Genomic DNA, 17,546 nt, shown 5'->3' with positions numbered 1-17,546 from the left:
TGTGACTTGAATACTGGGAACATAGATCTGTTGTATGCACAAGACCAACAGACCTGCCTACTGTAGAGTGAGCAGTGCTCACTTCTACATGGTAAGATGCATGTACAACCTTTATTTATAAATAAAGGCAGACAGGAACAACACGTTGACACTGTGGGAGTGGATACTTGTGATTAGCAAGGCAATGAACATGCTGATGTGTATGGAAACTGCTACTCATCACACTGACACTAAAGGAACTGTGGTTTACTTTGGCACGAGTGAACAGGTAGGAATTCACACTTTCTCAATATCGGAAGACAACTGCCAATTTTCATGTGTGAGCACAAACTTAAAGAGAAATATGTCCCTTCCACAGACCTCTCTGGAAGAGGATAACCTTAAAGAGGTCCTCAGTACGGACTTCACTATTGCCATGATAGCCTTACTTGGGGACTGCAGCATCTCAAAGAAAGCAGTTTCAAAGCTAGCTAATTTAAACATCACCCATGGCAACCTGAAGTTAGTTCTGGACACTGTGAGAGGGGGGAAACAGCCACAATGAATACAATTTTTTCAAAAAATACAAGAAACTTATTTGAAGAAGAACAGCATATCTAGCTGATCATAGGTGACAAGTCAGGTGGCCCAGCATGTACTGCAGGCGTGCAATGGCAGTCGTGAATGGAAGAATGTTGGCTAGGTAAACATCCTCTAAACCTAAACATGTAGCCAATCGGAGAGCAGGAGGGTGCAATACAAGGGCATAGAACATGAGACTGTGAAAAGCAAACATCACTGCAAAAGGCTGCAGGCATTGTAATTCCAGTCATTACTGAAGAATGAAGGGCAATGTCCCCTATTCTTAGTATCAAAGCACAATTTCAGGACCTGTATATACATGCTCAAATGCAGCACACAGATTTACTTGGTAAATTAATTGTCATTGTATTACATGTCAATTTAGCAGATACTCTCATAATATCAGGCGTACATATTTCACAATAATATTTTACTAAGCAATCAGTTTGCTTATTGGTAAGGTATTTGGTTAAAAGACAATGGCACATCATATTTTAAATCACTGCAGTTATACGGATACTAATGCTAAGGGCACAAAGCGTGTCCTTACGATAATACAGAACTGTCTTGACTTTTGTGTGAAGCAATCAAGCAGTTATTACCCACTGTGCCACACTCCGTCCTTGTGCAGGCACAAGCAGATGTTTAGCCTCGTGGTTAAATTAATTTTGTCATTGTATTACATTTCAAATTTAGCAGATACTCTCATCCAAAGCATCTCAGGCAGGTTACATATTTTCACAAATTCAATATTTTACTGAAGCAATCCAGGTTTGCTTATTTGGTTAAAGGTATTTTGGTTAAAAGAACAATGGCAACATCCCATATTTTAAATCACGCATTTATACACGGATACTAAATGTGAAGGGCAACAGCAAAGCTTTGCCTTCCTTACGATAGCCATTACACGAACATGTCTTGGTTTTAGTGTGAAGTGCAATCAAAGCACCGTTAATTTGGGCGAGGAAGTATGCCTTGTCACGTCTTGCACAGGAAACACATGTAAATTTTTCTGTCTCTAAGAAATAGTAGTGGCAGATTGTCACCTATAATTGACTAGACGTGTAGAGGGATTAATATTGACATACATTCCTCCAAAGTGCACTGTGTTCTCAGGGTGCAAACCAGTTTGTCAATATGAGTGAATGCATTCCTCATTTACCACACCAGTACCCACAGAAAGCGTGATGTTTGCATATTCCTGGAAGGAATATATTAACAAGATGACTGATCCCCATCTAAAACAAAACTGAATTAGACCCTGTGGCCAAACCGGATGCCTGAAGATCCATTCGTTTTAAAGTGTCAATATAGAACAACCGTTAATGTATTTCTGTAGATGCCTGTAAGCAAAATGACGTTTTTCTTGAATTTTAAAGAAACATTAATCTCAATAACACCCGAAGTGCCGGGCGTGTGGACGGTGGAGTCGGCGTGTGCTCCTGGCAGATGGCAGCGCCGTGGGCTCTGCGAGCTGATAAAACAGGGGCCTCACAGCACCAGCAAAGACAGTCCTCCTCCACCCCTCTCCTGCAGGCGAACAGCGCGGGCAGATAACGCGCCTTCCAACGCTGCACTCGGCGTTCCGGGCCACGCCCAGCCTCGGCACGTGCGTCAGCGCGAGGCAGCAGCTGGCCTCTGGCCGCCAGACTGCGGGGCGCTCCGCTCCTGGAGCGGGGGCTCTGGGGCTGCAGCGCCGCTCCCTCATCCAGACCCAGCTGAGGCCACCGTGACCGCCGCTGTGCTTCCATATAAGAACTACGGAGCGCTGCGGAGGCTTTGCAGGGAGCTCCATGGGTTTTCCCCCAATCAGTCATGAATGTATTTCTAACCTGGTAGGATAGGAAAATCATCAAGACGTCACTCAGCGGGGTAATCACAGATAAGGGAGAAAGTCAAACGGCAACTGCAGTGTTAGTGTACAACATTGACTAAGGGAATGTATTGGTTTCTAAACCCTGAAGAAAACTGGAGCACTTTAAAGACTATACAACTGATCATTTTATGAAGGGCTTTTGTCTGGCACACCCAGTTAACGCCTAATTAGACAGCATTGCAAAGAAAGGGGAAAAAAAAGAACAAGCAGCAGATTGATATGGACAGCACGTGTACACGTATGCACAGGCACACACCTCTCCATATGGATCATTCGCTCATTCGATTCAACCAATCAACCAATTCTTCATTTTCATTTTGTTACATAAAGGTATACTCCCCCATTCCTTATACATTAAAAACATTTGTATGTAGAAATTCTTTATTTTTTTTCCAGAACATTTTTTTGGTATGGCGTTGCTATGTAAATAACATGAAAACGAAATGCTCCAAATACAGCAGTGACCAAAATACCCTGCAGGGACCGGTGACATTAACTGCAGGACATCAATAAACAGTCCACAAAGAAAGGCCTTGACCGAGGACTGCGATGCAAAGACTTATCATCCATTTCCTGTGGACAGTTATTTTAAATAAAATGTAAAAAATGAAGGAAAAAAAGTTTAACTTATGTTTTTAAATATCTTAACATAAATACTGTAATATACATTTTAATTTGCGGCAGCAATATTAAAAATGTTGTACATGAATGTCCTTTTAAAAAGCAACATTTGATATGATTAACAGTTATATAAAATATGTATTACAGTGTCATCTACCTTGTACACCCCCACATACTCTGCCCCCCTCCCTCCCTATCATAATTGCATATTGAAATTAGCTGTGATTATCTACATCAAACTACGATAATCTAATTAGAAAAGACATGAACCTGCCTTTGAAAAAGAACAAGAAATTCTAATGTTGGCATTAAGGAGTCTCATATAAAAAGTGAAGAGCAAGGTCTTAATATTCACATTATGGAAGTGCAGGGTAAGGGGGGTGAAAAGATTAAGGCCTCAGAAAAAGCAGGTGATACTGATGTCATCTTCATGCGCCGTTAGCTCTGGGAGGACCCCTTTGGTCCTTGTTCCTCCATGGCTGAGTACCGGTTAAAGCTCTGCAGAGCGAGGGAGTCCCGATCCTCCTCGTTCACAATGGAGTACGGCTGCTGGTGGCTGGGGAGGCACGACAGCATTTCCTCTGCTGGAGCCCCTGCCTCCCATTTCGCCCAAGAAGCAGAGCCCGTATCATCCTTCCTTGACCACAAGGTAAGATGTCCCTCCACAGCTTCGCCCTTGCCTGGCCCTGCCTTGAATGTCCATCCTTGTGCCACCAACCCTCACCCCACCAGCCCGCAATGCAGGTACTAACGACAGCTCGTTTGAGTGTGAACATGGCAACGGACAAGAGTGAGGTTTCCTCTGATTGAAACAATATAATCATAAGAACATGGACAAGGACAATACACAACAACATTGAGAGTAACAATAAGAACATTAATAACAATAACAATGATAACAACAGTAAGAGTAATAACATTATTAAACAGAATGCACAGCCTTGCTGTGTGCTTCTGTAAGCCCTTTGACACAACACCCCACGCTCGCAGTGACGGGGTTTCCTCCTGATGTCATAGAGCGATGCCTCTCAGCTTCCCCTCAGCGAACCGCACACCACCACTCCCACGGGAGCTCACTGCATGCGGTCCGGCTGCAGCGGCTGCGGGGGGTACTGCAGGAAGGCGGTGGCCACGCCGGCCCCCGAGGGGAGGGACTGAGGGACGGGTGTGGGCGCGGTGGGGCTGGGCGTGTAGGCGTACCCCAGGAACCCTGGAGAGGCAGAGTATGGGTACTGCTCAAAGGCAGCCGAAGCATACTGGGCGTAGGTGCTGCTGTAGTCCAGGTAGGGGGAGCTGACTGAGGCCATCTGGGAGGGCAGCACCAGGCTGGGCTGCACAAAGGATTGTGGGTAAATGTACTGCTGGGCCAGTCTGCAGACAGGGGTAGCAAATTGGGGCAGGGTGATGGGGGGGGGGGGGGGGAAGAAAGGAAACAAAATGACATTACCTATTTTGGGACACACAAAAGGCACAAAGTCACAGGATGGTGTGCATCATGACCACAGAGGAAGACACACAAAGAAACACAAACAAAGCAGACTCGTGGAGCAGACCTTGGCTGCTGAGACAACACAGGCAGACCTGGCTTTCCACAAGAGACAGGCTATGCTCAAGTTCACTGGCTTCCAGTTAGGTATTTTCACTTAATTCAAAGTAATCAAAGGAATAAACAGCAACATTATTTTTTCTTTTGAATTATCCAGGCATACTTTTGAAAAAAAGTGAATACTTTACTAAGCTGGCAGATTTTGTGATGCAAAACCAGCCCCTTCAACCAAATACTTTCTGTGAAGCAAGAGGGCACATGCTTAGACGCAGAAGGTGGCAATCTCCATTCTTGCTATAAGTGAACTAAAAGCACAAGGTCCAGAGAACATGGTGGACATCCCGACATAAAAGGGTATAACGGTATAACAGCTGCTACTGCCTTTTCCATGCTGAACTCACACTCACAAGCACATGTCCCCTCCTACAGCACCCTGGCAGTTAAGTGTGCTTATATAAAAGCACAGCAGCAGTGTTTTCACTCCACTGAGGGGTTATTAGGAACAGCTCTCTATTGCTCTCCCTCTGTTGGGGATGGAGGGGGGCGGGTGGTGGTTATTTTTGAACTTTATCTTGCAGACTCTCCCCTCATGGGTGCCCTGCGCTCCTCATGGGTGACAGAGGACTGAGCGTGACCTGGGGGCCAGGGGATGTGGGGGGGGGGGAATGGATGTATTTAAACTACCCTACCCTAAATACTCACAGACAATGAGCTCATTTTTATAATCTTGCTGCTTTACAGGAGAAGGGACAGCATAAGCACCCTGCCAATGTCCTCTGTAATCATACAGTGTAACCTGCTTAGAGGCAAATCTGGTATTGGAATAATCTGGTCTCAATGACGGAAACTCTTTCCACTTCCTAATGTTCCTATTCAAATGCAGTTTCAGTACTCCACATAATAAAGACCTTGTATTGAAGAATGATTACTCTATCAGTTTAGTCAAAACATGAAATAAACATAGGATGTAGAATCTAATCTCGTATTAGTTGCCTTTTCTTTTCAGCATATTGAATGAGCTGAACAACTCTGCAATGAGATCACTGCCAAATCACAAAATTACACAAGCGAAATGGTTCATTTGTTTCAAAAGTTCAAATGCCTGCAGCAGTGACATTTTTGGCCATATATTAAGAGGCAATGCAGCAACATAACTCTCATTCTTTCTTTTTTATACCCCCCCCCCCCCCAATTTTCTTCCCAGTGTGGAATGCCCAATTGTACAAAGCCAAGCTCATACTGCAATCTCTGCAGCCGATGCGAGAGTGTAGACAAACATGCACTCTCCTCCAAAGCACATGATGTCGCCAGATGCTTCTTTTCACACTGCAGCCCACAAGCAAGGCTTGCACAGACATGGCTCAGAGGAAGACACTTCATGTGCAGCTTAAGCAAGCAGATCATAGGTGCTTGATCGACCAGCAGGGGTCGCAAGAGAGCAATGAGGATGCCAGCCATCTGAACCCTCACTAACCCAATTATGTTGCCTGTGGTGCTGCTGGCCACAGTTGGCCACAGGAGACTATGGGGCCCATCCTGAAACAACAACAGTGACTTCACTGGATGAGCCACCCAGCAGCCCTTGGTTCTCACCTTTAAAAACAATTATGGCTGAAATTAGTTAATTCCGCACAGAACAGACTTAAGACTTGAAGCCTACACCTTGATGACGGCACTGATTTGACTGCAACTTTGCCTCTCTCTTCAGGTCAGGTGGCATTTGTTTACGACATTAAATGCACACATTTGGTAAGCTGCTTTCATAGAAAGCATCTGCCAAATGACTAGGCCTATATTTTTTGTCGTTGCAGCTTTCAGCAAACATACTTAAGTTAAACTTCAGCACATCACCATTTGCCTGCAAGAAATTCTCATTTCCAAGAAACTGAAATGAGTAAGATTTTTTTCCACTGTATACGACTTGCTGTATTTAGAATTGCTGTATTTGGTGTTCACACAATTTTGCTTCTTCCATTCATTTGAATGCATGCTACTTATAATATGTAGACTACTGCTCATCCAAAATCCATCTTGGACTGATACTATTCTTACCAGTGGGTTGCCTTGTATTATAATAGACAGAGTGACATGAGCAGAGACTAAAACTTAACTGACAGGAAAACCCTCATACCCCCCTTTTCACTGTCAAGCAAGAAACCAGCACAAAACTCCAGTGAATGTCACAGCACACGTGCACAATCCACAGGAAGGGGGGGCTCACACCCTTTGATGTCCCTCCTCCCTTCAAGCCATCACACTTCAAACTGCAATCACCACCACACCCCACCGCACTCCAAAGCCATGCTACAGAAGGGGGAGGGGGGAGAGGGAGGTCTTCCTCATGGTCACCCCCTCCCCAAACACGCACTGCAGAAATCCACTCCACTGCAACCTCAGACCCCACCTTGGGAGATGGGTGGCATGACACCCCCTTGCTGCAGAGGGGTTCCTGCTCCATGGGCACCTTCAGTCCGCTTCAACTGGGAGCACATGACATCCAGGGCGGGGGGGGGGGGGGGAGGGGGGACAGGATTAACATAGCATGTCAGCATTCAGCACGACCGCAATGACCAGGTCAAACTTCAGGCAAAACGGAAGCTGAATCAGGCCACAGAGAACGCTGATATCCGCCACAAAAATGTTCAAAAAGTAATGGCCTCAATTATACCCAAGAGACTTTAGCTCTCTGCTTTCCGCCAGCATGCCACACAAGGTAGTCAGCAGTATCTGCGTTCGGGCTGTTTGCTGCTCAACCTCCTCAGAGGGGGGAAGAAAGAATGACTATTAGTGCTTGTGAGAGACACTGAGCGATCAGACTGATATTTCCCCATTCTCATAGGGCCTTGCGTTGCGTCTGCATAGTCAACCCTTATTTGTAAACCGTAAGGCATCTTATTTGAATGAGAAAGGAGTTAAGAGGAGGTAAGTGGGGGGGAAAGGAGCTCTGCATCGCTCCACTCCAACTCACACGTCTGATGTCGCACTTTCACAGACACAGAAAAGTCACACCACTTAAACTGACATGGCTAACTTCTCCCCCCCCCGCGGGGACGTCACGGGAAATTCCTCAGAAGGGATAACAAAACCAAGGTGTCACTGAGGTTTTCAGCACTTGTGCAAACCGTATGGGTGCCACTGTGAGATAGGGCCCATCATAATAATGAAAGGCAGGAAACAACACAAAGAAATAAAAAAGAAAAATAAGAAAAACAGGCAGGCCATTTTGGTGCGCTCAGTGCAGAATGTGGCCTCTGAATTGGCCCTGGGGTGCTGAGGGCTCAATAGGGGACTGTGTGAATATTTAATGGGCCAAACTCGCTTGCCACCTGTGGAAGGTGAGGACGGGCGCAGTTGGCACCACTGCCCCAATTAGCACAATCCCCAACAATGCCAGTTCAGCAAAGCCAGGCTCATGCCCATCTGCTGCCCGACCCCGCCTCCGCCCCCGCCCCCACCCCCGGCCCCTTTCCCCCCCCAGCAGATAGCTCACCAGGGTGTCAGGTTTCAGCGCCTCGGGGGCCTAATCCCCCTCCTGAGGGCAAGCTGCTTTTGTTGAAGCAGGAAGCTTACAAAACCTTCGAACACGGCCTGTCCTCTGTTGTGTGAAAGAGACGTAGACACAGACAAAGAGAAGGGGGAGAAGAGACAGAGGGGAAAAGAAAGACAGGAAGAGAGAGACAGAGAGAGGGAGAGAGTTCAGACTGCTCTGGCAGCCTCTCTCTCGCCAGGGCACCGTGACACAGGGTACATGTGATTGGACTGGCCTGCGCCCTCCTCTGACCCTCCCCGCCCTCACCCTGCACACGCCACAACCTCTTCAGACAGGCCTCTCCCTCCAAGAAACACTTTCAGCACTGCAACTGAGACTGCATGTATGGCACAAACATCTTCCTTGTCATTTTGTTCACTTTTAATTTTAAAATATGGAAAAAAGGGGGGGAATGAAAGTGGAATTACTGGAATGAAAATTAATCGAATTCAACCGAAAAAAAGAGTGGGACTGATTGACGTGATGTTTTCCAAGTTTTCCCAGAGCTGGCAGGCCACACACACACACACACACACACACACAACAGGTAGAAGAACAGGCTGAGATGACAACTATCCCCTTTCAGCCCTGCCCCCTCAAACACCTGCCAGTCGAGCATTAGTGAACAGGTTCCACTCTGCAGAGCTTCAGCATGGAGATATCTGTGGCCACTAAGATAGGAAGGGACATTCTCACATACAAATCATACCCTCTACATGTCAACCTGACAGGGCCTAATAATAAGCATCCTATGATGCCAGAGCGGAGGACAGTGGCCCGGTGCCCTTCCCTGAACCCGCACAGCACAGTCTGTGCAGCGAGAGCATAACCACACATCCACGCTTTCCCCACTACTCTGCACAATCCAAGGACCACAAACAAGTCTGGCCAAATGCCATCTTCACGCTCAGTAACAAACACCTAATGGTGATAGATGGGCAGTAAGAGGTGTGTCACAAGAGAGACGGGCTGTTTGCGGACCAATATTCCACACACAGAATCAGAGGAAATTGCTCCAGACTGCAATTTTTCCAACTCACATGGCAACCACAGAGCACTTTCTTGGTTCATTTAAACTGAGTTTGTATAGCGCCTTTTACAGAGACACAGGGCACAAAGACGCTTTACAGGAAAACAGGAAAACCGTCTGTATGGACTGTCTGGTTGTTTACAGACTCCCTGACTTCAATAGCGTCACCAGCAGCTAGATTTACGACCCAGGACACACCGAACACAAACTGAACATATACACTAGTTGGTACTCTTTGTGCAGCAGAGCTGCCACCTCGCACTGCCAGGCATAAAGGAACACGGGGAGGAAATGAGATTATTTTTTCAAGGTGTTTCCTGTTTGACTGAAGGGGCCTGTGTGCATTAGTTTTGCAGTTAGTTAGCTCTTTTACGCATTGCCCCAGTTCAGCAGGCAGTGGCCCCCCACCGGGCTCTTGGTTAGCATAAACGCACTGTGCACACCAGCACAAAGCCAGGCACACTCTGCGCAGGCTCACTGCCGGCTGAAGAGAGGAACACAACTGAACAAGACCTGCAGCTAGACTGCTGCCGAGAAGCTGATATTCAAGAGACACCTCTGCCCAACTCTGCTCTAAGAAACCACAATGAACATAAAAACCATGGCAACCCATCATCTTATCTGCACTCTGAGACCTATGTTCACGTCTGCAGGCTATCGAGGCTGACTGTTTTTACAATGCCACATTTTATCAAATACATTTTATTGTAACTTTTTAAAAAATAGAATTCAGAAATGGAATTTTTAAGAGCATCTTCTAAGCGCACAAAGTAGGGAAGCAAATTCACAATAATTCATTTGATCAATTAATCTTAATGTTAACAAATAATCGATAGTCATTAACGCAGGCCTAAATTCCATGAACTGCGGTTAAACAGCTCACCAATAAAAATGCGAGTGACGCAAGAGGCAATACTTTTCCTGACCCCAGGCTTTGTGAACGAGCTTCTTTTCACTCGCATTCAGAATGAATAAGATCAAAATACTGAACACAACGTGAAAACACAGAACAGTATGTTTAGATGGCTCTTAAATTTAGACAAAAAGGCAACGTAAACACCTCAGCTCAGAGAATTTAGCGTCTCTTCCTACTGCCTGCTACACTTAAAATTGTCTGTTAAAACAGTACAGGTGTACCCCAAGTACACCATCATCATGTGTAATAAGTGGAAGACATGTTGTCCTTTGGTCACTATTGCAACTCAGCAACAGGGCACAGGCAAGGCAAGTGGGGCACAGGGGTCACATTTGAGCACTTGAAATAGATTCAACTCCCAAAGGGGGGGGTTTTGCAGTTTCCAGGAAATCAATGAAGCGGTCAGTAAATTAAGTCTTAAATTAGGACAAAATCCTAGTAATATATATTAAAACATTGCAGTTCTCAAAATAGCAAAAACAAACTACTGTGTTGCCTACTGCATAGCAAACCGATTTAAAAACCTGGATTTGCACTTAGATTTTTTGGCAAAAAAACCATGGCTAGCAACAGCTAGCCCACAAAATGATAGTTAACATTGCTTCTGCAATCAAATGTTCAAAGTGAAAGCATTCGATTATGGTCAACAAGGCAGTTTACTTTTCATGCTCATGGACCATATTGTAGTTAACGTGGTTCCTTACTGGGGAAATCATAAAGATAGATGAAGATGTCAGGGAATCATAAGTAACCACAAGCTACTGATTTGGATCATTTGTCCACTCTGAAGCCGCATACGGACTGTAGCCTACCCGAGTCCGATTTGGTTCATTTAGCCAAAATACCTTCGCTGATCTTTAGGAAACAACGATTCAATGTAATTTGCTGACATTACAATAAAATAGCAATGATGGCTAGCTTGATCTACAGGTCCCTACGCAGAACAGTGATAGACTGTTTTCTCCCTTGCTGACTCCGCCCATGAGCTTGACACCTTACCAACAGTATCTGCGCCAGTACCCGGATGTACATGTCCAAGCCTAGCTAAGGAGGTTGAACTATACAGCTCTATCTGGAGGACTATTTAAATCATAATGTTTCTCTCTGAAAGAAATATACAAAATACAATTAATCTTTTTACTCATTAAGCTTGATCGACGTGAATGCGTAATGAAGAATAATTGATCATCGATTAATTGCTAACATCCCTAGCACAAAGCATGATTTGGCACCAATTCTAAACTAAATTTGCATGTCTGGAGCGGTAGTTCTGAGACAATGTCATATTTCAATAGCATTTACTTCAAGTGTTTAACCAATGTGAAATCATTTTCTCACACCACATTTAATATCACAAATGTCACACAAGAAAAGGTTTTGAAAGTCCCATCTGTCCACAGTAGTGCTTGACAGTAAAACGGGGCAGGGGGCAGACAGGGGGCAGAGAAAGGTGCAGTGCAGTGATGCAGTGGCGGGTGCTGTACGGTGATAACGGGGGCCACAGGGGCCTCCAGGGGAGTCCGCTTAAACTCATGTCACTGTAGTGCTAATTACCTGCCCATTAGCATGTGAGCATGCAGCCTGAACCTGGCTCTCCAGGGCCTGATTAAATACTAGTCTCTACTGGTAGCTTCAAGCCACCGACTTGCACTGGGACTGCTGGCCAAGCGCAAAGAGCTATATCAAAGTAGCACTACAGCTTTTAAACCCTTAAAAGCCTGCCCTCCAGGGCAGGAGATCTTCTGTACAGACCGTGCACTTGGACTGCCCTGTCCCAAACACTGCAACCTTTTAACATCTTCCAGAAATGTAATCAAACTGTCTGCTGAGCACTGCAAATAAAAACATCTGCCAAGCCAATAAACACCCATAATAGCTCCTGTCTTGGTGGAGCGCTCTTTCAATGCGCAGAGGGAGGTGGGAGAAGCTCTTTAAGGGGGTCCAGGACCTGGGAGACTCTAAGCACAGACACATTTAATGAGAGATCTCATGTGAGAACACACAGTAAAGACCCAGGAGAGCGCCACACGCCCCAGTGCAAGCGAACTTACCCATACTGCCTCTGGATGAGCGTCGGATGAACCTGCTGCACACCCACCGACAAGCCTGGAAGTGAGAGTAGGGAAAGGGTTAGGGTGACGCGCACACACACAAACACACACACACACACACACACACACACACACACCTCTAAGCAGACAAACAATGTCTGACAATGAGAAAAACATATGGACAGAAAGACACAAACCTACATAGCCTTAAAAAACAAAGAAGAAAAAAAGAATAAAAAAAATATAAAAAGATGAGGCCAATACAGTACATGGACCATATGACCATGTGTGTGTGTGGTGTGTGAATTTTTATTGGGGGGGGGGGGTAAACAAGTCCCTTTCAACAAATGGGTCCCATGTTGACATGACTGGTGGAAGAAACATTTTTTTTGCACTGAAATCCACATCCACTTTCATTTTCCAAATTTTTGGGATTATTCTCACATTGTGTGGTGATTTGGGGTAACACTGCCCTTTTATCTGTTGTTAAAGCCTTTGAAAGCCAGTCTCTCTTGCAGTGTTTGCACATCAGTGCGAGAGGACCCACAGCGAGCACTGAGGCCTTACAAATGAGACTTCAGAGCCTGCACACAGAACAAGACTCAATGTCAACATACAGTATTCAAAGAGTCCACACCATTAGACCTCAGAGTCAGCAGTGATATTTTTTTCAGTATATGCAAATCAAGGTGATTGCCGGCCAAACTTTGATTTGTGACCCGGGCTGTTCCTTTGTGACTGTCCCTATGAAGCTGTGCACTTGTGACAGGGCGGGTACGTGTGCACACAGCGACCAGTGTACGCGAGTCTGAGCCCTATAATGGCTGCCTTGGCTGTCAAAACTTTTTCGGGGCTAAATCAAAAAATACAATACAGTAATCAAGGGTAGGGCAGGATTTTAAACAAATGGGAGTAGGCACAAAATTTGAAAGGACTAAAGCAGGACCTGTCATTTGCAAAATCAGTGTAGTGAGAGAGCACCAGCTATATGGAAGAAGCCACCTCTGCCAGAGCCAGGCAGCTGAAAATGAGGAGACCCCAGGTAGCGCCATTTTATTTATTTATTATTATTTATTTATTCCCCTCAGTCCATGAGCCCTGCAGCTAAAGGGTACCCTCCTTTGGTGCACTTGCCTGCGTGCCAGTGACTAATTCACACCCTACATTCCACACAAATCTACAGGAGAGAACAAGGGCCCACTGGAAAAATGACATCTCTTTAAGCGACTTGCTTGGTGTATGGTTGTGACAAAGATGTACTGGTAATTCAAGGAAACCTGACTGACTTAAAGCTACTTAGGCCCGGGTGGATGAGCTGTGGTCTCCTGGTCATATTTGTATGATTCACTTCAAAGTTCACTTCTGATTATTGTTCAGGGCAACTGAAAGAAACTTTACAGAATATACATACAAACTTTTAGGGATCTACAAAGTTGAGTCATGGGAGGGTGACTAATATGATCTCTTGGTACCAACAAATTTTTCAATTAATTGCATAAATAGCGTTTACATCCTTCCTCTAACCTCTCCAGTGAATGGTGATGCAATTGCTTCAGTACAGTACAGCACCAGCTCACCTGTCTGCAGGCTCCGAGGCTTGGCCCCCAGATAGGCCAGGTTGACATTGGCTTTCCTACCATCGATGATGGGGTTAGGGTCTTTACAGGCTCTTTCTGCTGCTCCCCGGTCTGTCATGGTCACCTGACACAGGAAACATAAAAAGACAGTGTTAATCACTAAGAGGAGACCCACCACAGCCAACAATCTTGGATAGTGGCTCCAATTTCAAGGACAGCAGCTGTGTTTGAGGCAGTCATGTTGTGCAAATTTCTATGCAGATTCACTGATCACCACATCATCCGGAAGGCCCGCATCCCATGGATTATGCCCCGCACCACCCCTGATCCACAATCTAGACCGAGCTTTGTGCAGTGTAAAATGCACTACAAAACCCAGAAAGCATTCATAAATCAGCATTTTCACTACCATCTGCGTGTGCCTTGAAGACATCATACACACCTGGACACTTTTTACCATGGAACAAACTGCACACACTGTAGTATTCAATACAGAGCTGTGAGTGACCAGGTCAGCAACACACCACTCTCAAAAACAGACAACACAGCAGAGGAAGATTTAAAGTATTCATAAAATGGTTTTCTCCAGAAGAAATTCTGTAAATGCATGACTGCAGCTGTAAATAGACTCTCTCTAGAAACAGTAAAGACAGGAGAGAAAGTTCTGGAACACATCCTTGTACTGGTGTTTGTCATACAGAAGATAGAAGAATACTTTTATGGAAGTGCTACTTTTCCCCCACCATTTTAAGTTCCATTGAGAAACAAGAATATCAAGTTGGTCTCCTCAGTTGGCAGAGGCAGGCTCCTACAAGTAGCTCTCATGGCAGTAGACAGCATAGACCACCAAGAGCTTTCCCAAATCAAAAACACCCACGTTTCCCCCAGCCGGTTGAACAGGTTGTCCCAGAAACGAGCCCGGGTATCCGTTAATGATTTAACTGTAGGGCTCCTATATCTAGCATGTTAATACAAAGTATTTTCAATGTGTTTAGGTCCAGCAGAACCAGCAGTTACCAACATGAGTGTAGGCATCAGTGTGTGTAGCCTATATGCGCACAGTTGAGACTAAAACAGAGGGGATTGGATATGTGATTGATGAAACCAGTTGCACCTGACTCACAATAAACAGAGTAGGAAACTCATGTTTCCATGCACAAAATGTATAACCAACTGATTTTTTGCTCAAAAATTACTCAAGTCATTTCAAACTATATTAGTAAAAAGCCCAGGTCACTGTCTCAAAACAAAATATAATGGAAGTGGCTAGTGTTTACTTAATGAAAGGGGAAAAAACAAGTGTGATTATTTTAGTAGAGTATTACTACAGAAACTTAAAATACATGATCAATAACCTGTTTGTAATGATGCCAATTTTTAGGAATCATACACAGTGTGCGTGGTTTAGCTAAGCAATGAAACAATTATTTGACAGGCAACATCACAATTCTTGACACAACAAAGTGAAGTTAACCATTGCCTTTTATCTCATGGCAAAAACTGCAAAAGGGAATGTGACAGGGCCTTATGCTCCAGACGACTGAGCAGTCCAACTTAAGGGAAAGAAATGAATCCCACTTTCACTGCAGTTCGACTTATTCAATAAACATAAGTAAAGAGACCAGGCCTTGTGCCACCGTGGGATCTTGTTTAAATATCCATATAAAGCATGCGCGAACGAACCACTGTTCACGTGCCATACAGCAAAAATAAAAAAAATAGACTTTTCAAATTCAACTTTTCACACATACGCTGAAGGGAGGAACAGACGACATATGTTACGGAAATAAACTACTTACCTTTCAACTCGTGATCCATATAGCATAGTCAGCAAGAAAAACATTTGTTAGAAGATTTAAACTCCTTAAGCTCCTTAGCATCACTGGATTACATGTATACTTCATTACTACTAGTCTTAATGAACTACATATGGAACGAGAATATGTTGCTACTGTCCATTTATTTTATTCTGCAGCTGCGAGAGCTGCGATTCTCAACCCTGGTCCTGGTGACGTACTATGAATGCTTAATTAATTTTAACAAACTTCTGACAAAGAACACCAATATATTTTATGGAATTGTATCGCAATATTTAAGATATAAATATATTTTAAGAAATAAATCGGATATATTTAAGAAATATTTACAAAAGTATTCGATTATCTTAAATTCTTGCTGTGGGAAAAACTCGTGTGATATTCGAAATACACTGGTCATTATTGTAAGATGTGAGTGTAAAAGCGCTTCCTAAAAATGATTGATGAACGTGCACACTGACAGGCCAAAGGCGCGTGGAGTATCAGAAGCACCGGGAGCATTCACGTGCTCTGATACGTTATCTGATCCGTAGTTGCACCAGAATCTAATGCTCTGCGTGCAGATGATAACTTTCATTTCCAGAAGAAGTCGTGGATAAACGTGATGACTTTGAAAGTCTCGATTTTTAGCTTTAATACAATATTTGAACTTTCCGATCTTTACCGGTCGCCTTTCCAATAGTTATATACAGAGTTATTTTAGCTCCCGATGAAACACGTGAATGCGGTAGCACTCGCTGTTCACATTACACTCATAATCAAAATTGTCTTTCAACTGTACCAACCATACCGATAACCAACGTTGGCTAACAAGCTATCGACTTAGACAGTAAAGTTACGGTATATTGCGATCCCACGGTCGACGTTGTGTAGAGTATTGTCCGGGGTTGTTGCGGCATTTAGTATAACAATCGACCGATTCACAGCGTGAAGTAAATGACTGACATGTATGACAAGAGACAATTGTTGCTTGTACCCTACGATACCCCGTTATCCATTAAAAACCATGTGTTCACCCATCTGCGGCGTTTTTTAGACTTCGAATTCACATAAAATCCACGATTCATTTTCAGACATTCACTTAAAATACGGTGCAGCAGGGGCATACCCAACTGGATAACAGATAGCTAAGTGAAGTAGTTTTGAGTTTGCCTGCTGCTTGTTTAGGAAGCAGCAAGCTATCATAGCAATACAAACATGAGCTGGCAAAATACCTCATCCCCATCCTCATTTGGCCGCCCAAGTGTCAGTGCATTGCAAACAAAGAAACAAATACCTTTGCAATTTACCGTTAAGTTATAGGTGGACGCTGGTAATTTGGCTAACGTTAGCTCGCATTAACACAGAATGTTATGAACACCACGAGTGCAATGATTCTTAAAATGAAACCAAGGTGAATTAACTTAGGGGACGTGTCGATTGCCAATGTTACTTACAAATCCGTATCCTCTAGATTTCCCCGTCTGTCGATCCGTTATCACCACCGCTTCTTCAATGTCCCCAAATGCCTCGAAGTACTTTCGGAGAGAAGCGTCGGTAGTGTGGTAAGGCAAACCGCCCACAAAAATTTTTGTGAAAGTAGTGTCTTTTTGAATTGTTGGATGCATAGCCTCCAGGACACCGTTCACAAACTGATGTAAAAGCATTAGTTAGCTAGCTGGTTACTGAAATAAATTCGACAATTAACCAGTAAAAAATGGCTAGCTAATTGTGACTCGGCTAGCTAGTTAGGCTAACGTTACTCGTTGGCATGAAATTAAAACATTCAAGGTAACTTGCGAGCCTACTGGCCAATTTCACAATGGAACAGCAAGCCTTTGTTTTCCAATTTAACTCTTCTTTCTTCCTCGAAGTATGAACCTTCTATTCCATGCGATCCTTACTTCATCCTTTCGAGCTACGACTAATTGTTCACAGATCTGCCGTCTCGGCAGGTGGCTTACTTGACTTGCCGCTTTGACTGAACTCCCGGAAACTGTTTTATACTGCGTATATCTATCCACGCCTCTCCGTGGTTTTGCC

General features: G+C 44.4%; 1 protein-coding gene and 1 long non-coding RNA gene across 2 annotated transcripts; both read right to left on the bottom strand.

Moving 5' to 3' along the window:
• Positions 1-2,800: 2,800 nt before the first annotated feature.
• LOC135238630 (RNA-binding protein 38-like) lies at positions 2,801-17,509 on the bottom strand. The gene is made up of 4 exons (XM_064306742.1): positions 16,961-17,509; positions 13,708-13,831; positions 12,131-12,185; positions 2,801-4,429 (listed from the first exon to the last, which is right to left on the bottom strand). Exons 1-4 carry the CDS (start codon positions 17,168-17,170, stop codon positions 4,132-4,134), a joined length of 687 nt encoding a protein of 228 aa, XP_064162812.1. The 5' UTR covers positions 17,171-17,509; the 3' UTR covers positions 2,801-4,131.
• On the bottom strand, positions 5,784-12,124 carry LOC135238635 (uncharacterized). Its single transcript, XR_010325163.1, has 2 exons — positions 8,095-12,124; positions 5,784-7,084 (listed from the first exon to the last, which is right to left on the bottom strand). It is a non-coding gene; the product is annotated as an uncharacterized LOC135238635 (long non-coding RNA).
• Positions 17,510-17,546: the final 37 nt, after the last annotated feature.

Source organism: Anguilla rostrata, chromosome 13, assembly GCF_018555375.3.
Source record: "Anguilla rostrata isolate EN2019 chromosome 13, ASM1855537v3, whole genome shotgun sequence".
Lineage (NCBI taxonomy): Eukaryota > Metazoa > Chordata > Actinopteri > Anguilliformes > Anguillidae > Anguilla > Anguilla rostrata.
This window is presented reverse-complemented; position numbering and strand designations above follow the sequence as displayed.